The sequence below is a fragment of the Carlito syrichta genome, unplaced genomic scaffold (assembly GCF_000164805.1).
Source record: "Carlito syrichta isolate Samal-C Ts95f unplaced genomic scaffold, Tarsius_syrichta-2.0.1 Scaffold128042, whole genome shotgun sequence".
NCBI classification, from domain to species: Eukaryota; Metazoa; Chordata; class Mammalia; order Primates; family Tarsiidae; genus Carlito; species Carlito syrichta.
In genome coordinates, this window is record NW_007072138.1 from 86853 (window position 1) to 111335 (window position 24483).

The window sequence follows — 24483 nt, forward strand, 5'->3', positions numbered from 1 at the left end:
AAAACCCCCCCCCCCCCCCAAAAAAAAGCAACACCATTTCAAACACCTAGCTCAGCATCCACTAGAACGTGAGAAAAAATACTCAGGTGCCAGAAACAGAGCTGGAATCCAAAGAGGCTGGCTCTGCTTTCATCTGAGTCATCCAGGGCTTTGCCTATTAATGCCCATGCAGGAGATGAGGCCTTGGGCCCAATAAAAGCAGGAAGCTGAAAATGAGACCTCTATTTAAAGCTGGGATCCTTGAAGGGCTACTCCTATAGAGAAAGGGCCGATTAGAAAATAATCCACCAGCCAGGCATGGTGGCTCACACCTGGAATCCCAGCACTTTGGGAGGTGGAGACGAGAGGACTGCTTAAGCCCGTGGGCTTGAGACCAGCCTGGGCAACGTGATGAGACCTCGTCTCTACAATCAATCAAAAAATGAGCCAGGCGTGGTGGCGCACGCCTGTGGCTCTAGCTACTAGGAAGGCTGAGGCAGAAGGCTCACCTGAGCCCAGCAGGTAGAGGCTGCGGTGGCCATGAGCACGGCACTGCACTCCAGCCTGGGTGATAGTGAGACTCAGACTCAAAAAAAAGGAAAGAAAACACCCACTCACTGTCACAGGACAGTTGGTTGTCTCCTTGGCCAGCATTTTTGGTGGGAAGAAAAAGAACATTCCTTGGGAAAATAACAACCAACAGGCCTGCCCTCACATAAATGTACAATTTATATTGCCCAAATGATCCAAGAACCAGTAAGCAAGGAAATTAACATGAAAGTGATTGTGGGCTGAAAAAGCCTTTAGAGTACCTGACAGAAATGAAATGCAAAATCACTTTAGGGCAACTCCTCCTCTCTATACAGCCTCACAGGAATCTCAGCATTAAATCTCACTGAAAGTGAGCTCACAATCCATAATTATTAACCATATGAGCAAATAATTCCCTATGAGATTCGATAAACAAAAAACCCAGCACAATGGGTCATCTTTTTTATCATCCTTTCAATCCTTAAAAAAACACTATCAAAAAAAAAAGGCCAGGCTTGGTGGCTCAGTCTGTCATTCCAGCACTTTTTGGGAGGCCGAGGTGAGTGGATTGCCTGAGCCTGCAGGTTCAGACCAGCCCGGGCAACTTGGCAAGACCTCGTCTCTACAATAAATCCTTCTGCCTCAGTCTCCCAAGTAACTGGACCGCAACAGGTCGAGGCTGCAGTCCAGCTACTTGGAAGGCTGAGGCAGAAGGATCCAGAGCCCAGCAGGTCAACACTGGGGTGGCAATGAGTGTGCCACAGTACTCCAGTCTGGTTGACGGAGTGAGATACCAACTCAAAAACAAATAAATAAAAATAAAAAAAACCTAATAACCCTGTGGATACTTTCTTTAACATGCTTAACTAAATACCGTATATAGTTGGGGAAAAGATATGTCCCTTTCTTGTACAGGCACCAGTCCTTGTATTTCCATGAGTAATGTCAGGAAGAAGGTAATAAGGTGGCCATGGGTGTAAAGACAGGATATCCACTGGCAGTCTATGGCTGTGATTTTTGGCTTGCACGGTATTTTCAAAAAACTTGAGTCAAGATTTTAAAATCAGGTAATTTCACAGAAACTCCAGATTTCATGAAAAATGGTAGGGATTATTGCTACTGGGCCCACATTGTGTAGCGAAATAATCAACTCGAGCTGAGGGGTGGCTGCACTCTTCAGAGAGAACCCACAATCTCCCTACCTACAGTGCTCACCAGCTCCCATACCTGCCACCACTCAGCCAACCTCATTCAGAAAGGTCACTTGTCTGGCCCCTGCAGATACATGCATTTGTCGTACAGAGAAGGGGCCAGGCATAAGAACCTTGCGTTAAGTGTATGGTCAGCAAAGAAGCAGAATAACATCATGAATGCTACTGGTGGTGGTGGGATGGGGGAGCAAAACTCAATTACATGCAAAGAAATGCCCTTTGTCAAAAGAGAGGCAGTTAGAGTGCTTGTCACACGTCTCTCTTTTCTGCCAAATTATCATCATAGTGATGGCAAGGCTGTTTCCTCAACTCTGAATCCCAGGAATCCAGAACGGTCTCTGGCACAGGTGGGTGCTCAGAGACCTATGGAATACATGAATGAACAAACAATGCAGGAATTAAATGGGTATCAGAAGTCAGGTATAGTGGTATGTACCTGTAGTCCTAGCTACTCAGGAGGCTGAGGTGGGAGGATTGGCTATAGTGAACTATGATAGCATCACTGAACTCCAGCTGGGATGACAGAGAGACCCTGTCTCAAAAAGGAAGAAAAAATATATTTCTAAATTTAAAAGATGGCCAGGCGCTGTGGCTCACGCCTATAATCCTGGCACTTTGGGAGGCCAAGGTGAGAGGATCGTCTGAACCCATGGGTTCGAGACCAGCCTGGGCAACTTGGTGAGACCTCATCTCTACAATAAATCAAAAAATTAGCTGGCCGTGGTGGTGCGTGCCTGTAGTTCCATCTCCTTGGAAGGCTGAGACGGAAGGATCACCTGAGCCCAGCAGGTCGAGGCTGCGGTGGCCGTGAGCATGCCACTGCACTCCAGCCTGGGCGACAGAGTAAGACTCCAACTCAAAAAAAAAGAGTATCAGAGGTTCAGTATGACACTGCCAGAGTTTGGCTAGACACCTGTTAACCAGGTTTAAATGTAGTTTTTGTGGGTAATCTTTACACAACAAGTAGAAATTGCATTAATCTATGTTCCACTTAGACCATAATTTTGTCTATAAGGAATCAAATAAAACAGTACCAGATTCTTTTTCTGCTAACACCAGGTAAAAGTTTAGCAGCAGAAGATAAAAACATTTTGCATCGCCTGTCCACAGTAATTTCCCAGGAGGCCCAATTTGCAGTCCGGTTGGTCTTGGTGTTTGTTCTTACCTTTCTACAACATAATTGAAACACAGTTCGGCTTGCAGGGGCCGTTGTAAGTTCTTGAGGCAGCAACCCTTCAGAAGCTTCACTAAGCACTCGTCGTCCACAGAGAAGTCATTAAAATCTTAAAACGCAAAGCAAACATACAAAAAGGAAAATATTTCTTAAAATTCTAAATGAGAGGAAGAACTAACGGCTATTGGGTTATTTTAAAAATAAAATATTTTTAGCATTTGTTATGGAGTCATTTAAAAATAAAGAAAATATTTTTAGCATTTGTTATGCCTCACTAAATGAGATACAATGAAATTATTTTAAATGAAAAGAATACTGATGTACTACGTCAGTGCACCATTTTACCAAAGGGTTCACTCTGTCCACTTACAAGTATTCTTCAGGTGGTCACACCCTGAATTTTGTGAGCTTAGATACGACAGCAGGAAACCTGAACTCTAAATAAAGTCAGAGCTTTATGAAAGGTAATGTCATGGCAGGGCTCAGTGGCTCAGTTTGTCTTCCCAGCACTTTGGGAGGCCGGAGGCAAGTGGACTGCCTGAGCCTGCAGGTTCGAGACCAGACAGGGCAACTTGGTGAGACCTCACCTCTATAATAAATTAAAAACTAGCCGGGCGTGGTAGCGCATGCCTGTATTTCTGGCTACTTGGAAGGCTGAGGCGGCAGGATCACAGGAGCCCAGCAGGTCGAGGCTGGAGTGGCCGTGAATGTGCCACTGCCTTCCAGCCTGGGCGAAGGAGTGAGACTCCAATGCAAAAAAAAAAGGTAAAGCCACGAGGAACAAGAAAGCTGCCCCCTCCTGTGGTTTTGGCTTCTGCGCTGGCTTCTGTGCAGGAGAGGATAACACTTCCATATGGAGAAACAGATGGCCTCCTACCCATTAAAAATTCAGGAAGCAGAACACCCTCTCCAGATCATTATGTTTACAGCGTATCAATCCTCCCAGGTTATGTTCTTTTGGGGGGAAATTATGTCATAAAATTAGACAAAACGGTTCTGAAGTACATGAGAGGCACCTAAAATCCCCACAAACTTCCCATTGCTTAAGGATAACGTCAAGAATGTTCTTTCGCCACTTTTTCCCTTTTGAAAATAGCTCTCTGCCTTCTACAGCCCAAGGCAAGTATGTATTAAACAGAAGGAACCATGTTATGTGTGGCATCTATGTGACAAAGGTAGCCATTCCACATTTACATTTTTGAGGTTTTTTTATTATTATTATTATTTTTTGCAAGTTACATGCAACTGAGAAGCCATTCCAAGACGGACTGGTAATTTACACATTTCAGGCTGTGAAACAATGGAGAGGAGGGGCAACAGAGAAAATAATGAGGGCCTGGGAGTCCCACATCCTGGAATCTTCCTGCTTTAAGCATAATGCTCAGGAATCACCATGAACAGACATGCTGCAGTCTTAGCTGGTAAACTCCAGGAGGTTAACAATGCTACTTAGCCAACGAGAAGGGGGTCATTTTTACTCCCAGGTGCTGAAAACAGCAGATGTTCACCTCTAACTTTCAAGCTCTCATAGGTCATTCGCCCAGGAAATCAGACAGCTATATCATATTACCTTTTCTATTACTTATTTAGGATCTTTTTCTGCCAAAAAAACAAATCTATCCTTACTTCAAATCATAGATGTTTGTTGAAATACGCATTCAAGAAGCAATGTCTCTTAGGACTTATAGGGTCTATACTGGATGCTAGTTTTTAGTATCTTTCTGTGAATTCTACTGCGCTTTCTGCAGCATTTTATTGACAGTGTGTGCTATGGCAAGATTCATACAATCATCGAAAGTTCAAATACCAGTAAAGCTGCACACAACTTTTATGTAGAACTTGGGTTAGGGACATCACAAATGGGTTCATAAATACCATTCTTCCAACAGCATTATTATCTCAGACTACAGACCACTATCTGTCAGATGATTATCTTCCCTCAAAACATGAATGCCTTGTCATAGCTTTCAACCTCATGAATGAGTTCACAGATGAACATTTCAACACAGTTCCCATTTTACATTCAAAGAAAATTACATGATAAAGCTGCCAAAGCACAATTTTATCACAAAAGAGCTGCTGAACTTAATAATAAAATGGTGGGTAGGCTGAGGAAAAAGGAAGTTTGAAACCCAGTCTACAAAAAAAACTGTGTTGCTAGCAGAAACAGTTCTAAGAAGGAAATGTAAAACTGGATTTAAAAATGAAAAGCCAGTTAGTCAGTAACAATTTCCTTTTTACATAACTCTGATAACATAACTCTGATTATGTTTGCTCTATAATTTCACCAAGCAGATTAACCGCAACAAATAGAAGTTGGAACTGCCGTACCAACTTCTGGCTATATGTTGAATTTAAGTAAATTTCGAATGAAACACTATGGGAATTGATGCCAAATACTGACTTCAGGGATATTACCAAGTGCTTTTCTGTCACAAGAGTTCTACCCTCTGGGTTGGTGGCCAGCCTTTAATAACTATGGCCAGAGCATGGTCAGAGTAGACCAGTTGTATCCTCTACCGTCTCTCACTTTAGACACACCTGTCAAAGCTAGGAGGAGCAAAAATTCATCCAGTTTCTAACAATGGGGATGGGCAGGTGGAAACGGACATAAACTCAGGTTTACAACTTTACTCCATTTTCCAATTAAGGATTTTTCTCCCCATTCTGAAGGATCTGAGCTTAAAAGGTCCCAACAGTTTGAGGTAGGTAATCTTCCTGCACAGCAACGGTCCCGGAAGAGACCATCATAATAAATTTCATAGGCAACAGCCGGCAAAGGTGATCTTAAGAAAATAAACTAATTATTTCACACAGAGAGGACACACAAAGCCGGGACTAAGTATGGCACGTCTGTCAGTCTGTCTCAGCTTCCTCTGCATCTGTCTAAATAGCTCTAAAGCCTGCTAGACAAGCTCAACATGTTAGAAGAAAAAAGAATGGGTAGAGGAGAACAGCTTGGCTTTCAAAACCTCCTCTGCATCTTACACGCCAAGTCTAACACAGTACATATTTTCTCCTCTAAATAGCCACACCCCCGCCCCCCATCCCCCAACCCCAAGCAATGGAGGGGCAAAATAAACCAGGGGGAGGGGGTGGTGAAGAGTTTGTTCAAAAACAGAGAAAAGCCCAGTGGTCCTTCTCCCAAATTTCAGAACTTCTTGATATGCCAAGACTCCGCTACATGTGATGTGAGGGGAGACCCAAAAAAAATGGGAATTTATTTATAAAAAATTGTGTATTTACTCTTACATGTTTAAACGTCAGTCATCTCCAAAGAACTCTCTGTTTGATGCAATGCCCCTATGGAGATGCTTTTTCCACTGCTCAAAACGGTTTTTGTCAATTTCGATGCCTTCTAGTGCTTCTGCTGTTTTTTGTTTCACCTGTTCCACATCGGCAAAACGTTTCCTTTTAAGGAATTTTTTCATCCAGGGAAAGAAAAAAAAGTCACTCAGGGCGAGAACAGGTGAATAGGGAGGGTGGGGCACAGGGGTCTTACTGTCTTTGTTCAAAAACTGCTGAACATTCAGCACAGTGTGGGCAGGTTGTTCAAGTAAATCACTCATCATGAAATAGGCAAACATGTTGAAAGAATCTCCAAAAAAAAAAGCTCCATCAAGCTGAATACAGCCTCTCACAACACTAGCTGGCACACTGATGCCCATGGGTTCCCAGAACATTTACCTAGCAGGGGAAGCCTGTATTTCAAAGGGTCTGCCTCCCAAAATATAATTCTGATTTTTTGAAGGCATACTCTCATATTTGTACCTCCATGTTCATAGCCACATAATTCATATTAGCCAAAATGTGGAAGCAACCCAAATGTTCATTGACAGATGACTGGGTAAACAAAATGTGGTATAGACATACAATATTATGTAGGCTTAAGAAGGAAATTCTTTTTTTTTTTGAGTTGGAGTCACTCTGTCACCCAGACTGGAGTGCAGTGGCCACTCCTGGCCACCGCAGCCTCGACCTGGTGGGCTCCGGCGATCCTTCCACCTCAGCCTTCCAAGTAGCCGGAATTACAGGCATGCGCTACCACGCCCGGCTGATTTTTTGATTTATTGTAGAGATGAGGTCTCGCTGCCCAGGCGGGTCTCAAACCTGCGGGCTCAGGCAATCCACTCACCTCAGCCTCCCAAAGGCGCGGGATTACAGGCTGAGCCACCGAGCCCGGCTAAGAAGGAATTCGAATGCATGCTCTAACATGAAGGAACTTTGAGAACATGATCCTGAGTGAAATAAGGCAATCACATGAAGACAAATGCTTTGTGATTCCATTTATATCAGGTATCTAGAGTAGTCAAACTCATAGTAACAGACATTGGAATGGTGGCTGCCAGGGGCTGGGGGAAAAGGAGGAATGGGGAGCTCTTGTTTAATGGGTATGAGAAAGTTCTGATGATTATTTACACAAAGGTATGAATATACTTAATACTACTGAACTGTACATTTAAAGCTGGTTCAGATGGAAATTTTATATTATGCATTTTTTACCAAAATTAAAAAATAATTTAATTAAGAAAAGGTACTCAGCAAAGAATGTAAATTAAAACCACACTGAGATAAAACTTAACTCCAGTCAGGATGGCCATCATCAATAAGTCAAAAGACAACAGATGCTGGAGAGGATGCAGTGAAAAGGGAACACTTCTACACTGTTGGTGGGAGTGGAGACTAGTACAGCCACTGTGGAAAACAGAGTGGCGATTCCTAAAAAATCTAAAGATCGACCTTCCATACGACCCCGCAATCCCCCTTTTGAGAATATTCCCAGAGGAATTCAAATCACTCTATGAAAAAGATACCTGCACATGCATGTTTATTGCAGCATTATTCACAATAGCAAAAATATGAAACTCACCATGCTGCCCATCGAAAGAGGACTGGATTAAAAAAATGTGGTACATATACATGATGAAATATTACGCAGCCACAAAGAACAAAATTATGAACTTCACAGCAACTTGGATGGACTTAGAGTCTATAATACTGAGTGATCTATCACAGAAACAAAGAACTGAGTACCACACATTCTCACTCATAAGCTGACCTTGAACAACTATCGTAGTACTATAAGAAAGGGATTGGCAGTAGTGGGAAACTGCCAGGGGGCGGGGGGCACACCTCATCAACAAGGGTACCTGCATAATGAACATCTGTATACCTAACCCTGAATTGTACCCCACACATTTAAAAATTTTTTTTAAATTTTAAGGTATAATTGTAAAAAAAAAAGGAAGCTTATCAAAACACTGTACCAATAGAAACAATGTAGAAAAATATGTTAGTGCTGGATTTCTAGAACATACAAAGTCTGAAATGATAAGTGAAGTGATAAATCTGTAGTTTGCACTTTTGCTTATGTTCCTGTGGTTCGTTAAACAGTACAAACTCTGAATTACTCTTTTTGGTCCCAGTTCTGGAGCCTTCTCATCCACTTACTTCCTTGGTATCCAGAATTCAAAGGGCATTCTCAATCAGTGAAGAGGGATACTTCAATATTTTGGCTACTCTAAGCACTGGCTCAAAAAAGGGCTGAAGCGATATTACTTTACTATGAGCGAGACAGCAAGAAGAAGAAAGTAAAAGGAAACCTCAGTTCTTTTATAAAAGGGTTGCCTTTAATATAGGTTGCCTCATCAGAGATGAGCTTTGCATCTCTTCTCCTGGTCGCTGTTTGCAAGCGGGGGTGTGTGGGGAGAAGAGCGTAGGTGGCCACAGAACAGCACTGTTCTTTTTGACTCTGTAGCTGTCTGACCTGAAACTTTTTCCTTGGTAATAGATAAACCCCGCCAGGTGTGGTGGCTCGCACCTGCAATCCCAGCATTTTAGGAGATGAGATGAGAGGATTGCCTGAGCAACTTGGTGAGACTTCGTCTCTACAATAAATCAAAAAATTCCCCAGACCTGGTGGCACGTGCCTGTGGTTTCAGCTACTTGGAAGGCTGAGGCAGAAGGATCGCCTGAGCCCAGCAAGTCAATGCTGGGGTGGTTGCACTACAGTCTGGGAAATGGAGTGAGATTCCAACTCAAAAAAAAAAAAAAAAACCACAGATAAGCCCACTGACTCAACTATCATTCTTTTATATTTCTTCTCCTATTGATGGATGAAAATCTAAAGCTATAATTATTTTAAATAGGAAAAACAGTCTAAATGCCCAACAATCCTGAAAGAGTTGATTCAATAATGATCCTTTAGCTTTACAGAGTGCGATGAAGCTTTTTGAAATTTATAAAGGCTATTTACCAACATTTTAAAAGTTTATGATACTTTAAATGAAAAAGAAAACAAGGCTAGTATATGTCCAGATATCCTATGTTTGTAACTATAAAAGGCTAGAACGAAATACACAAAAACTCTAAATTGTGTCACACAGCAAAAATATGGGTGACTTCTTTCCACCTAACCTGATAATTATATGTGCTTAACGTTAAAATAATAATTGTAGAGAGGAATCTCATTAAATATTTCAGCTTGATACCAAACCTACATGTACCAAAAAAAACCCAAACAAAGTCCTCAACCCTGGAGTCATATCCAACAATTTAATTCCTGCTATGGGGAGTAAACTGAGAATGGAGCCAGCACTTGGAGTGCCCATCTTTTTCCAGTTAAGAAACAAGAGTTAACTGTTACAATTCCTCCCCCCACCATTCCTGAATTCCTATGCCCTTTGCCATGTTTACTATCACACAAGTTTTCACCTTATTTCTGTGGTTAGAACATTCCAAAAGATAAGACCATTATCTTGGGACAATACCTAAGTGATTGGAATATTTTGCTAGGCATAGGGTCTTTCTTACGTTAAAAACATGCGACAATAAGGAACACAACAAAAGCTCTTATTCATGGCATTGTTTACCAAAACATAAAGCCTCTATTAAAAATGTAAAATCAAAACATCATAGTGAGAAAACAACTTTGGTTATTATCTGATCCTCCACTGCTTCCACTGCAAGAGAAAACAGGTGTTTCCCACAATCTGGTGACTGTGGCACTGGGACTGTCGGCCCAGACAGCATGACTCTCCTTCCACTATGTTAGCCGCTTCCAGGAAACGGAGCTTCCAGCACACGGAGTGGGGCCTCCAGCACAACCAAAGGTAATGAGTTAAGTATTAGATCGTGATAAGATTGCAACTTGAAAACTCTTCCCTGTGTCTGCAGTCCTCAGATAGCATCACTAGCCATCAGACAGCAATGACAAGGCATGGAATGAGACACAGTCGACCAAACCCAGAAGGAAGCGCTCATTTTCCTTGTGCTACTCTACATCATGAATGCCTGTCTTCCGTCCTTCCTTCATCTTTTTTTGAAGTCGTTTTAGGACATAGTTCACAACTATACAACACACCCACTGAAAGTCTACAAATCAATGACTTTTAAGTGTATTTATAGAGTTGGGCAGCCATCACCGCAATCCATTTCATCACAGCCCCACCCCAGTGCCCCCACCCCCAGGCAACCACCACTCTACTGTCTGTCTTTAGGGATTTGCCTATTCTAAATATTTCATAGAAACTGAATCACACCATGCACAGTCCTTGTGACAGGCTTCTTTCACCTAGCCCAGTAGATCCAAGGCTTCTCCATGATCTGTGTGCATCATTCCTCCCGTGATCTTGACTGCAACTGCCCGGGCCCTACAGCTCAAGCCTTTGTCCTCGTGACGCACACAAATTAGCACGGGCAGATGTGCACAGAGAAAAGCCAGGAGAATGACCATGCAGCAGAGACAGAAGTCTAAGTAAGACCAAAGTAAGGCAAAGGTGCTTACGGTTCACACTTACTTGTGTTTTGTAGAGCTGTCTCAGCCTTTTCAACAGTTACCAACAGATTTTCAGAAAGGTCTTTTCTTTTGCTCACTATTGAAAAACCATTCCACACATACATCATTTCCTAATGGGGAAAAAATGAAAACCACTTGTAACTATGGGAGGTTATTCAGCGTCCTTTGTGATCGCCAAACTATGTATGTGTCTTTACCTTAGTCGCCAGGGGGTCTCAAGACTATTTAGAAGTCATTTTCCTTACCTTTTGCCTCTTGGACTGTGAATTCAGAATGTAGAGTATATTACGTTTTTACTGGAACCTTAATTTATTCATTCATATAACAAATATGTATTAAACACCAACTGGTATTCAATTCTTGTGGAAGATAATAGAATACAGATACAGAAATTCATAAATATTTTAAACTGATATGATGAACAATTCTGTTTAATGTAAACATTTGTGGTTTCTTTTAAGGAAAGGAAAATATTTTAAAATGTCTGCCAGTTGTTTATATCAAATGTTTCCAAGAATATCACTGGAAATGAACACTGGAATATTTTGCTGGGCATAGGGTCTTTCCTACCATTAAAAACATGTGACGGTCCAGTAATGCAATCCAATATGCAGAAAACGCATTCATTTAAAGGCCATATGGCTGAATGACAGCCCCTGGAAATGTAAATTAATGATTTCTCATTGCAGATTATATTTAATGGGCTAACAGATGAGAATTTTTTTTGGATCAAAAGCAACAGCATTTTTGCTTGAAAATATTTTTCTAATGTTCCCAATAGTATAGTTCATATTTTGAAGGGTATAAAATAAGCAAGGTAATTAGGATCTTCTTGGAAATAAATACATTTTAAGATATGATAAAACATTGCTGGAAAATCCTCTTACCAGGGAAGTAGTGGAAATGGGGAAGACCACATCCAAGTAGAGTGGCAGCAAAGTTATCTGCACTTTATGATGCTGAAAATTAAGATCACAACACTCTACCTTCCAATTTCTTATTGTTAATAGAGTAAGTTCAATTCAATACCTGATGGAATAGTTTTGTAATTGATGATTATCTTTAATTTGTTTAATTGCTGGTGTGTGTGTGTGTGTGTATATATATATTTCTTTTTTTTTTTTAACCAGAAGAAGGGAAGCTCACATCTGAGTCTTTGTGAAAAATAAGATTTTGGTAAAAAGTTTCCAAAAAGAAAAAAAAAATCCTAGGTACAACCAAATCAAGCCAATTTCCTGAACATTCTATAACCATAAACCTGGAGAAAGAAGTGCAGTGAGTTAACCTTCTTTAAGAATCTTAACGCATTCACAATCGGCAAATTTTTCCCTTTCCAAATATTGAGAACAGGCGACAATAAAAAAAAATCTGAAGCTGGTTGCCGCAAACTTCTGTCATCAAGCACAAGTGAAATGGTCTTTTCTAAATTGTCACCTTTTTCACAGTACAGCTGAAAGTTGCAGACATATCCAGGATTTGCCTCAGATACCATTCTGACAAGCATTCCATACTTTGTATTTTTATTCGGATCACAAACTGAATATATATTGCGCGCGCGCGCGTGTGTGTGTGTGTGTTAGTTATATATACATATTTCTTCGTTTACACTGCAACACTACATCACTGTCTGTCTCACTTTCACTAATAAGTTCACTGGATTCACCTTCGACCTTGGAAGTCTCATCAGCATATACCTCTTCATTTTCCATAAATATGGTAAATTATTTTTAACACTGAAGTATGAAAGCCCTGAAATATCAAAATACAACACTCATCGCAACAAAATAATGACCAACTTGCCATTTTTACCAAGTACGTAAATCAGTAACAACACTGCCCAGTCGCTCTCAGATAATTATCTCAATTAACTTTCTCCTTGCCTGGCTATTCATTATTTTTTTTTGTTTTGTTTGTTTTTGTTTTTTGTTTTTGAGTTGGAGTCCCACTCTGTCGCCCAGACTGGAGTGCAGTGGCCGCTCCCGGCCACCGCAGCCTCGACCCGCTGGGCTCCGGCGATCCTTCCGCCTCAGCCTTCTGAGTGGCCGGGACTATAGGCGCGCGCTACCATGCCCGGCTGATTTTTTGATTTATTGTAGAGATGAGGTCTCACTGCCCAGGCGGGTCTCGAACCCGCGGGCTCAGGCCATCCACTCACCTCAGCCTCCCAAAGGCGCGGGATTACAGCCTGAGCCACCGAGCCCAGCCTGGCTATTCATTTTTAAGCAAAATATAACAGCACATACATAGGACAACGTTGCACCATTCAGCGACAGAATTTGCAAAGACGTAAATTCACGTCAGCAGCAACCAGGGACTCAATTTGGAAGGACATAAACGCACATCAACAATCGTGAATGAGTTAATAGTCAAAGCAGAATACAACTACGTACACACTAGCATCTAAGCACTTAGGGCAGAGAAACAACTGTGAGGGTCTACAAGATTTTCAGAAATATTCTGTGAGGCAGGAAGAAAAGCTTCCCCAGTGCAAATCACTCAATAAGCATGAATCAGATATGGAGCTAAAGCTGTAACTGGCAAAGCAGCAGCAAACTCTCATGTGAGCTGGGAGTGGGGGTGTTTGGTTATTTCTGTGATGTACACAGTGTTCTTGTTTTTATCTTGCTCACACATCATTACAGGGGGATCGCATCTTTGTCATGCTCCATCACAGTCACGGAAGAACCTTGTCTGATACTGTAGTTCTCTGCGGTTGGTTATACTGAGGAGGAAACACCCGGGCCTAGGTGCTGGTTGCAGGCTAGCTCCCATCTGACACCTGTGAGGGGCTGCATTTTTCTTTTTTCTTTTTTTGAGTCGGGGTCTCACTCTGTCGCCCAGGCTGGAGGGCAGTGGCACGCATGGCCACCATAGCATCAACCTGCTAGGCTCCGGTGATCCTTCCGCCTCGGCCTGCTGGGCTCAGGCGATCCTTCCACCTCAGCTTTCCAAGGAGCTGAAACTATAAGCATGCGCCACCACACCTGGCTAATTTTTTGATTTATTGTAGAGATGAGGCCTTGCCAAGTTCCCCGGGCTGGTCTCGAACCTTTGGGCTCAGGCAATCCTCTCACGCAGCCTCCCAAAGTGCGGGGATTATAGGCGTGAGCCACCCCATCTGTCCTTGCAGTTTCCTTTCTTACAGAATGTATAAAGAAATCCTTAAATCAATAATAAAACAACCGCCCAGTAAAAAATTGGGAACAGTATAAACAATAATACACAAAAAAGATGGTCCATAACACCAACAGGGAAATGCAAATTAAGATGGTAAAACACTATTGGTACTAAGTTAAATTGGAGCTGTTTTGGGGGAGGGAAATTTGTCAATATCTACCAAAATATTAAATGCATATACCTTTCAACCAGAAATCCACTTCTAGCTATCTTTCCCAGAGAATTATATGCACAGGTACAGAAAGCGAGAGGATATTCATGGTAGTGTGTCTGTAATAGTAAAGACTGGAAAACCCTAAATAACTGTCAAGGTGGAATAATAAAATAAACTCCTGACTAAAAAACAAAACAAAGCAAAATGACTCAGGAAATCCCAAAGGAGGATTGCAGACGTAAGCTTGCCTGAACAGCTTTCCTGGGCTGATACCAACACAAAATTAAAGCCCAAAAGAGTCATGGTAATGTAACACACATAGTGTTTTTTTGAAGAAGACTTGATTAAGAAAATTTAAGTTAAGGCGGGCACAGTGGCTCATGCCTCTCATCTCAGCACATTGGGAGGCCAAGGTGAGAGGATTGCCTGAGCCCAGGGATTTGAGACCAGGCTGAGCAACTTGACGAGACCTCATCTCTACAATAAATCAAAAAATTAGCCAGGTGTGGTAGCACGTGCCTGTAGTTCCAGCTACTTGGAAGGCTGAGACGGAAGGATCACCGGAGTCCAGCAGGTTGAGGCTATGGTGGCCATGCGCATGCCACTGCACTCCAGAGTAAGACTCCGACTCAAAAGAAAAAGAAAATTTAAGTTGTAATTGTGTTTTTTACAGATGCCTCACCTAAGTGGCATAAAGTTTAAGAATGTGAGCAAGAGCTGGACCACAGCAGCCACCAGCTGCTTGTGGCTCTCAGGCTCTGGAAATATGACTACTGCAACTGAGATGTCCCCTAAGTGTAAAAGACACACGGATTTCAAATAATTCCGACAATATGAAACAATGTGAAACAGTTCACAGAGAAGCTTTTATCACCTACATGTTGAAATGATAAAATTTTGCATATGTTGGGCTAAACAAAATCTATTCCTAAAATTCCTTTCATCTTTCCTTTCACTTTTTAAATGTGGCTATTAAAAAAGGTAAAATTTGGCCAGGCTCGGTGGCTCATGCCTGTAATCCCAACACTTTGGGTGGCAGAGGCAAGAGGATTACCTGAGTTCTCGGGTTCGAGACCAGTCTGGGTAACTGGGAGAGACCTCATCTCTACACTAAATCAAAAAATTAGCCGGGCATGGTGGCACACACCTGTGGTCCCAGCTACGTGGAAGGCTGAGGCAGAAGGCTTGCCAGAGCCCAGCAGGTCGAGGCTGCAGTGGCCACGGTGTGCCACTGCACTCTAGCCTGGGTGACAGAGTGTGACTCTGACTCAAAAACAAAAAAAAAGAAAAGGTAAAATTACATCATGTGGCTTGTATTATAATTTAACTCAATTTCAATGAAGTCTACTTCACCTCTCTCTGTCTGAATTTCCTTATCTAGAAAATAGATCTACATTCATAGAGTTATTATTACTAAGACTTAAATAATATATTTTAACAGCCCTACTCATAATGCCTGGAACACACACCAATTTGCTGTAATTTTTATTATGTATTAATAACTTATTTTAAAATGTTCACCTTACAGCAACACTAAAAATTTTAATTTTAATTGAGCTAAACTCCATAACCAAAGTTAGATATGCTTCCTGCCATTGCGAATAATTTATTTCTAGCACGTGAACAGTAGATAAAATCAAAGCAGATACCAGGGCAGGCAAGACGAGCTTCACGGGCGCTGGCAAGGAGGGAGAGTAACGCCGAGCCTTCCTCACAGCAAACTTCTCAGTAGGGAGAGATTTTCCAGCAATTCTCTGCTTCAAGCTCTCCACCTGTCTGTGAAAAGGCATTAACACATGCATATTATTTACACCTGTGGTTTTCACAGTGCTCCACAGACCAGCAGCATCGGTATCACCCGGGAGCCTGTTCAAAATGCAAAATTCCAGATCCTTTCCTAGACCTATGGAATCAGCAGTTGCAGGGGTGGAGTCAGTAATCTGGGGTGAGATGAGCCCTCCTGGTGCTTCCAATGCAAGCTCAAGTTTGAGAACCAAGAGTGACCCGTGTTTCTCTCTAGTCAACTTAGCTAATGTCCCAAACCTATTAAACGCAGTCCAGGAGATACAGGAATAAAACTGGCACTATTGAAAAATAAGCAGGAAAGGGTCCAAGGTGTTTATTTACATTGTAGAAACCCAGAGAGAAGGAAGAGAGCACACTGGTATGTTTCCTGTGCTTACTTGCAAGTATGATCGAGACCTATAAAATAACGTGGCCCAAAAGATAGTCATCAACTAAAGCATACATCTGAGAAAATATTCCCAAGCACAGGTGATTTTGGAAATAATCCGCTTAGTACATGTATCATGTTTACAAACTTCCTCTCGAAATTCTTAAGAATTACAATCATGAAATTCACAAGTAGGTAAAAATGAGAGTAGGGTGGGGAGACTCCATATTGGTGGAAGCACTTTTTTACGCATACTTTGATGAGTGTATCAGACAAGTTGCTGAGAAGGATTCAAGGAGATACTAATTGCATCACTGAAAAAAAGAGTAACATGAAATAAGAGAAGAAGAAAAAATCCAGGACGAGGCAAGCCTGTGTTAGCTTATTTCTGGGCACAATATGGGGCTATAGGTTTTAAACCAGAATGCCCCTCATTTGATGTCCATGAATATCAGTAGAAGAGGCAGAGGAAACATGGGGTGGGAATAAGGGGAAAGGGGCTGAAGCACACCTTGGACACGAACCCTTGTGGTTCAACGATCAGAGTCCGCGTGAAGAGAACATCCGTGGTGAAGACTCTCTCTCTCATTATCCCAATCACCTAGATTCATGATAGAACAGACCTGAAGCTGTCTCCTGAAAATAAGAATGAGTACATCTCCCTGAAGCAGGGGAAGGAGGACCAGTTGGATGCCCAAACTTCACCAGCACATAGATTACTTATGCACCTCATCCTGATTTGTACCCCACATCTTTAAAATAAAATGAAGTATTAAAAAAGAAAACAATGAGTATATCTTTCACACGAATTGTTTTGGTATCAATAACATTCGATCTGAAGTGGAAGAAACAGAGAGAGATCTAAAGGTGGATGTTAATGTATCTTAATATTCCATTCCATTAACTGCTGTTTCTGTGAAATGACAAAATGCATTTTACAGTAAGAGCTAACAGTTATCATGCCATAGCTTCCACTAATGTCGATGCTACAGTAAGTGTACATGCCCTTAGTTTGAAGAAAAGCTTTTAAAAAGGAGTTGACGGCTGGGCACAGTGGCTTACGCCGATAATCCTAGCACTTGGGGAAGCAGAGGTGAGAGGATTGCCTGAGCTCCTGGGTTGGAGACCAGCCTGGGCGACTTGGTGAGACCTCATCTCTACAATTAAAAAAAAATTAGCCAGGCATGGCGGCGCGTGCCTGTAGTTCTGGCTACTTGGAAGGCCAAGGCAGAAAAATCACCTGAGCCCAGTAGGTAGAGGCTGGGGTGGCCATGAGCATGCCACTGCACTCCTCCAGTCCAGGCGATGGAGTGAGACTCCAATTCAAAAAACTAATAATAATAAAGAGTTGAAAAAATGGCCCTGGTCTTACTTTCAAATTTGTTCTGACAAGTCAGAGGGTTCAGCTAAGCCATTATTTCTCAAAATGTGGCCCAGAAAACCCACCAATCCACTAATCCAGGCACTCATACACCACACCTACACTCATACCCTAGACTGCTTCACCACCGGTAACTTTTCTACCTCAAAGCCCAAAATCGAGCACACCACCCTTTGAATACCATTCCCTTCTTTCTAACTCAGCTATTCTATTCATTTTCAGTCCACCACTTTGCTCTTCAACCTTCTTCCAGTCCAGCAGTCTCCTTCCGCCTCCCTGTCCCTCCACCTTCCTACTTAGAGTGCACTTGCCATGGCTTCCACACGCTCAGGCCTATTCCCTAAATGCACTTGCCAACTGCCTAGTCACTGCCCTCATCTGGCAAAAAGTCAACCCTGGATGAAGCTGGGTACCTGTTCTCCCTGCATCTGAACTGACAGCAGACCAGCATCTCCATCAATTCATCACCACCGGCCTCTGGTGGCCCCTTGCACTGCCTGATGCCCCCCATGTGTCTCCCATCACCCCACTGTCCCCCTCTGCCACAGTGACTCCAAAGACAAGTTCACACCCCACCCTCTTTAGCCTTCGCCTTCACTCTCACTCTCAACCACTGATCTGCCTCCCACCTCATAGAGAAAACAGAAGTGTTGAAGTGGGAACCTCATTACCATTCGCAAGCCCCCCCAGCTCTCACCAATTCTGCACTCCTTCCCTCCGATAAAATGGAGGACCAGGACTCAGACTTCCTCTCTTTTCTTTTTTTTTTTTTTGAGTCAGAGTCTCACTCTGTCGCCCAGGCTGGAGTGCAGTGGCAAGCTCACGGCCACTGCAGCCTTGACCTGCTGGGCTCAGGCGATCCTTCCGTCTCAGCCTTCCAAGTAGCTGAAACTACAGGCATGCACCACCATGCCCGGCTAATTTTTTGATTTACTGTAGAGATGAGATCTCAGCAATTTGCCCAGGCTGGTCTCAAACCCTGGACTCAGGCAATCCTCTCGCCTCAACCTCCCAAAGTGCTGGGATGACAGGCTTGAGTCACCACACCCAGCAGTCAGTCTTCCTCTTAAAGCCAATCCTGCTACTAATGCTTTGGATCCTTTCTCCTCCTGTCTTCTTAGAAAACTTTTATCATCAATTATCCCATTTCTTGTTTATATGTGCAACTTCTCTTTGTCTACTGAATCCTTCCCAGAGAGTTTTGGGAATGCTCAGATCTTTCCTACTGGAATACTGTGACCTCATGTCTATCACTCCCTCTCTCCCCTCCCATCTAAAGCCAAAGTTATCCAGGGATATATCTATACTCACTCTCTCCATTTCTTTAAATTACATTCATTCCTCAACCAACTGCAGTCTAGTTTCCACCCCCATTCTTTTATCTTATCAATTCCTGGTAGGGTCACCAATGATCCCTGAATTACTAAACATGAACGTTTGTCTTACTGTTAAATGGAATACTGTGTTGAGAATACTATGGGTTACATGTCTGTGCACTCCCAAAATTCATATGTTGAAATCCCAACCTTCTGTATTAGGAGGTGGGACTTTGAGAGGTTTCATGAGAGTTCATAAGCGTGGACCCCTCATCAATGGGATTAGTGTCCTTTTCAAAAGACATGAAGAAACTTTGCTTTTTCTCTCTCTGCTCTCCGCTAGGTGAAGCAAGAAGCTGGCCATCTGTGAACCAAGAATAGGCCCTGCAATAGATAACAAATCTACAGGCACCCTGATCTGGAATTCCCAGACTCCAAAACCATGAGAAATAAATTTTTGTTGGGACCGTGCAGTGGCTCACTCTGGTAATCCCAGCACTTAGGGAGGAAGAGATGGAAGGACTGCTTGAGCACAGGAGTCCAAGATTAGCCTAGGCAACATAGCAAGACCTCCAGACCTGGTCCCCTTCCCCCTCTAAAAAATAAATTTTTGTTGTTTCAGTCACATAGTCTACGGAATTTTATTATTATAGCACCCTGAACTAAGATAGTCATTCTTGACTTTATTTTACACACACACACACACACACGAACACATGTCCTGTCAATGATCATGTTTCCTTTAGTTCTTTAAATGTGCAGGGCTCCTTCCTACAACAAGCCCTGACTCATGCTGTTCCTTTGCTGTGCACCCCAATTCCCTAATGCTTAGCAGCTGTGCTCTAAATCACCATCTTCAAGCTTCCTCTCAATCATCATCCCCTATATGCTCTACACAGAGATTCTACAGGAAAAAAAAAATCAGTCACGTGGTGCAAGTTTGCATTTATTTATGTGATTATTTCATTGTTACATGATTTCACTACAAGATAATGAACTCCACAAGGACACGGATCACTATTTATTTAGCACCTAACATAGTACCCTTTACATAGTAGGTACTCAACAAAAAGATGATGGTGGATGGATGGATGGATGGATGGATGGATGGATGGATGGATGGATGGACAGATGAAAGAACGGACAGATAGAGGGCTAGATGAATACTTTTTTAAATAAAAGTAAATAGATTACTTCACAGCAGTTTCTCAGAATCTTTAGCAATACTAAGAATATATTATACTGTTTCTTATGTTTATCTGACCACAGAATATCTTTGATTCACAGCAAGAAGTTACATCTTTTGGTAACAATACCAACTTAGGAAGCCATGTACAAAATGCTGTAGCAATGTACCAATAATAAAACCTACTTCTAAAACATAAATAAGCTGGGCTCAGTGGCTCAGCCTGTAATCCCCACGCTTTGGGAGGCTGAGGTGAGTGATTGCCTGAGCCCGCAGGTTCGAGACCCGCCTGGACAACTTGGCAAGACCTCACCTCTACAATAAATTTTTAAAAAATTAGCCAGGTGTGGTAGTGCACGCCTGTAGTTCCAGCTACTTGGAAGGCTGAGGCGGAAGGATCGCCGGAGCCCGGAAGGTCGAGGCTGCGGTGACTGGGAGCGGCCACTGCACTCCAGTCTGGGCGACAGAGTGAGACTCCAACTCAAAAAAAATAAAAATAAATAAATAAATAAATAAAAATAAATAAAACATAAAAAAAAAAATGTCTTTTCAGGATTCCCAACCACGCCAGTGTATCTGCAAACTCTTTCTAAAATGATGACATTTTGCTCATTCTTCAGATAATTTAGGGCACTGTATTACTTTAGGGTTTCTACATCAAAAGAGTAGAGAAATTAAAGAAATAGTAAAGTGAAGTAGGGAGGCTGGGCATGGCAGTTCATGCCAAAAAGCACTTGGGGAGGCTGAGGTGGGAGGATCACTTGAGCCCAGAAGTCTGAGACCAGGCTAGGCAACACAGCAGCCTCGTCTCTACAAAACAATCAAAATATTAGCCAGGCGTGGTGGTGCACACTTGTAGTCCCAGTTACTCAGGAGGCAGAGGAGGAAAGACCACCTGAGCCCAGGAGGCCGAGGCTGCAGTGAGCTGTGATTGTACCACGGTACTCCAGCCTGGGCAACAGATTAAAACCCTGGCTCAAAAAAAAAAAAACCTGGGAGAGCATTAAGGAAGATGTATTTGTGTGTTCCTTTATACAAGGGGGACCCCCAAAAAAACTGGAATTATATTTTGGAGGGCAGGCTTCTCTCACTAGGTAAGTGTTCTAGGAGTAAATCAGCATCAGTGCACCAGCAAGTGTTTTTTGAGAGGCTGTGTTCAGCTCCAATGATTTTTTATGTGTGTGGCCAATAGGTGACTGGTTCTTCCACCATGACAACGCACCTGCCCACACCGTGCTAAGCGTTTAGCAGTTTTTGACCAAAACGGCATGATCCCTGCACCTCACCCTCCTGTTTACCCGATCTCACCTATGAGTGACTTTTTTTGGTTTCCCAGGAGGAAAAAAGTCCTTAAAAGGAAACGTTTTGCCAATGTGGAGGAGGTGAAACAAAAAATGGCAGAAGTACTAAAAGGCATCAAAACTGACAAGTTCAAGAAGTATTTTGAGAAGTGGAAAAAGCGTTTTGGCAGGTATATTGCATGAAACGGAGAGTCCTTTGAGGGTGACAGAAGTTTAAACATGTAAGAATAAATACATGATTTCTTATCCAAAAAATTCCAGGTTTTGGGGGTCTCCCCCTCGTATATCCAGAGTCTTTGTTATAGAAATAGTATCTTGCGGCCAGACTCGGTGGCTCAGCCTGTCATCCCAGTACTTTGGGAAGCCAAGGTGAGTGGACTGCCTGAGCCCACAGGTTCGAGACCAGCCCGGGCAACTTGGTGAGACCTCGTCTCTACAATAAATAAAAAATTAGCTGGGCATGGTAGCACACGCCTGTAGTTCCAGCTACTTGGAAGGCTGAGGTGGAAGAATCACCGGAGCCCAGCAGGTCAAGGCTGTGGTGGTCATGAGCATGCCAGTGCACTCCATCCTGGGCGATAGAGTGACACTTCAATTGAAAAAAAAAAAAAAGAAATAGCATCTTGCTTACCTGAATAAAGCTGTCACATTCTCATTAGTTGCTTCTACGTCCTCCTCTGGAAGCATACTCAAAATCGCAGCTTTCAAGAACACGTATGTTGCCTTGAAAAAAGAGAAGAAAAGGAGATTATTATAGAACGTCTCTAGGTACAGGACATTTCTTTCACGCAAATCAGGAATGACCTACAAATCCTCCAGATACAATATTAAGAGGCATCAAAGCAATCGGAGAAAATGAAGTCTTGTATTGCCTGTCCAAAATAATGACAACATTCTTCAGATAATTTCGACCATTCTCCTATCATACAACTCGGCATTCGTGGGTGAGAAAGTGGACAGAATTAACAAGAACATTATCTAATTCCTCTCAACTCCTCACAAGTGGATCAGAATCCATTTTATTATCATGAAAAGCCTGCAGGGTATTGAAAAGTCTTTGAAAATTATCAAGACTACTGATATTTAATAACTTTCAATATCAGTATAATTTATCTTTAGAGGGAAGACCTTTGTTGAAAGAACTCTTTAGACAGCAGGCATGAAATGCTGGCCAGGCGTAGTGGCTCATGCCTATAATCCCAACACTTTGGGAAGATGAGGTAAGAGGATCACTAGAAACTAGGCGTTCCAGACCAGCCTGGGCAGCATGGTGAGACCCTGTCTCTACCAAAAAAAAAAAAAAGCATGTAATGCTGAGGACATTGACTGTAAATAGTAAACACTTAATGCACATTTCCTCCTTTTATGGATCTCTAGGTTGAGAAACAGTGTGTGTCAGACTATTGAACAAACAGTCCTAAATGGAAATCGTCCTGGCCACAGATGAGCAAAGAAACAGCATTAATGAAAGCATCGTACTTTACCTTGGACCATTTACTCTCTTTGCAAAGCAGATCTGAGTAGTAATATGCCAGCATCCAGTTTTGTTGGAAGACATAAATCCACATGAGCTCCCAGTAACAAAGATGGTGAAACTGTTTCCATTCTTCTTGAACTGAAACGCATTTTCGAAATATCTCTTGTGCCTATAAGTCAATTGCATAAAGCTGATCATCCAGACATTAGACAAGGAGATAATAACCTAATGGAAAAATACATAAAATGCTTTGTACAAAAAGGACAAAATTATCTCACTCATTAAACCACTCAGTACGATGACATGTTCCTTTCCTTATATGCAATGATAAAGTTAATATCTGTATCTTTATTTAACGCTGCAAAGGGCTTTGGCACTTTATAATGTAGGAGCAAAGAAGTATGTTTCCAAGTAAGAAATAAAACACATAAGTCCCTTAAGAAAAGACTGATAATAATAAAGTAAGAATTCCCATTGGGCAAATCACACTTTAAACAAAAGTGACAGACTGGGAGAAAAAATTACCACCTACTTTACTGGAAAAAGATTAACTCCCTATCAGACAATTTTATAAAATCCTTTAAGAAGACGTCAACAGGAAAATTGACAAAGACATAATATATGTATATATACAAAGGCAAATTGGAAAAAATATATACAAATGGCGAGTATACATGTGAATAAATTTGTAAACTGGGCGATATAAATGTAAAAGTTAGATTCTCATTTTTCAGCCGTCACATGGGCAAAAATTCAAAAGATAGATACTGTCCAGAGTTGGCAATGAATATTGAAAACAAGTATTCTCATATCTTTGCAGGAGTTTAAGCTGGAATAACCTTAAGTAAGAAGGGCAATTTGGCTGGATTAATCAAAATGCAAACACGTTTTGGTCCAGAAATTCTAAGACTCAGAATATACATTATATTAATAAACCAGAAACACACATACAACGATGTTTACAAAAGCACTGCAGATAGTGGCAAAATATCTATGAACAACGGACCACTTTAATAATTACAGTATTTCCATTCCATGAAATGAAACCTAGCCATCAAAACAAAAAAAAGATTTAGATATACTGACCTGGAAAGAGATCCAAGATGTTTTGTAAACAGAGAAAAACAAATCACAGAAAAACATACTTTTGATCCCATTTGTGTGGAAGAAAATTATTTGTGAGTGTATTTCTATGAGTGGGTGCCCATTCTTCTACTTCTGACTGCAATGTTCCCTTTTTCGAGGGAACCGGTGAATAATTTCCTTTGATGAGAAGCCCACATATAGTAGAGTGCAGTTGCATCTTATGCAGGGGCAAGATTCCAAAGTCAGCGTAATGCAGAAAGTGATCATGGTAAACATTTTTTGAAAACCCAGAGGCCACTCCCTTGCTAGACTCCGGTGTGGCCGTGTGCTCTTCAAGCTATGGCTGTAGCCACGCTTCCTGGCTTTGGCCCCCTACCCCACCTTGGGGAGGTGAATCTTCTCTTTCTCTAATTTACTTTTTTTTTTTTTTTTGAGTTGGAGTCTCACTCTGTTGCCCAGACTGGAATGCAGTGGTCGCTCCCGGCCACTGCAGCCTCGACCTGCTGGGCTCCGGCGATCCTTCCGCCTCAGCCTTCCGA

General features: G+C 42.1%; 1 protein-coding gene across 3 annotated transcripts in view; it reads right to left on the reverse strand.

The window, feature by feature from the left end:
• TTC39B (tetratricopeptide repeat domain 39B) overlaps window positions 1-24483 on the reverse strand; it is a 107220-nt gene that overhangs the window by 5275 nt on the left and 77462 nt on the right. For 2 of the 3 annotated variants that reach the window (XM_008048886.2, XM_021707954.1), the window contains 5 exons: window positions 22866-23027; window positions 22013-22104; window positions 15674-15800; window positions 10695-10803; window positions 2887-3004 (listed from right to left, as the gene is read on the reverse strand). In XM_008048886.2, coding sequence (XP_008047077.1) covers window positions 2887-3004; window positions 10695-10803; window positions 15674-15800; window positions 22013-22104; window positions 22866-23027 — 608 coding nt within the window. Of the gene's footprint in view, window positions 1-2886; window positions 3005-10694; window positions 10804-15673; window positions 15801-22012; window positions 22105-22865; window positions 23028-23363; window positions 23367-24483 lie in introns of all 3 variants that reach the window. The other variant, XM_021707955.1, reaches the window with a different exon arrangement.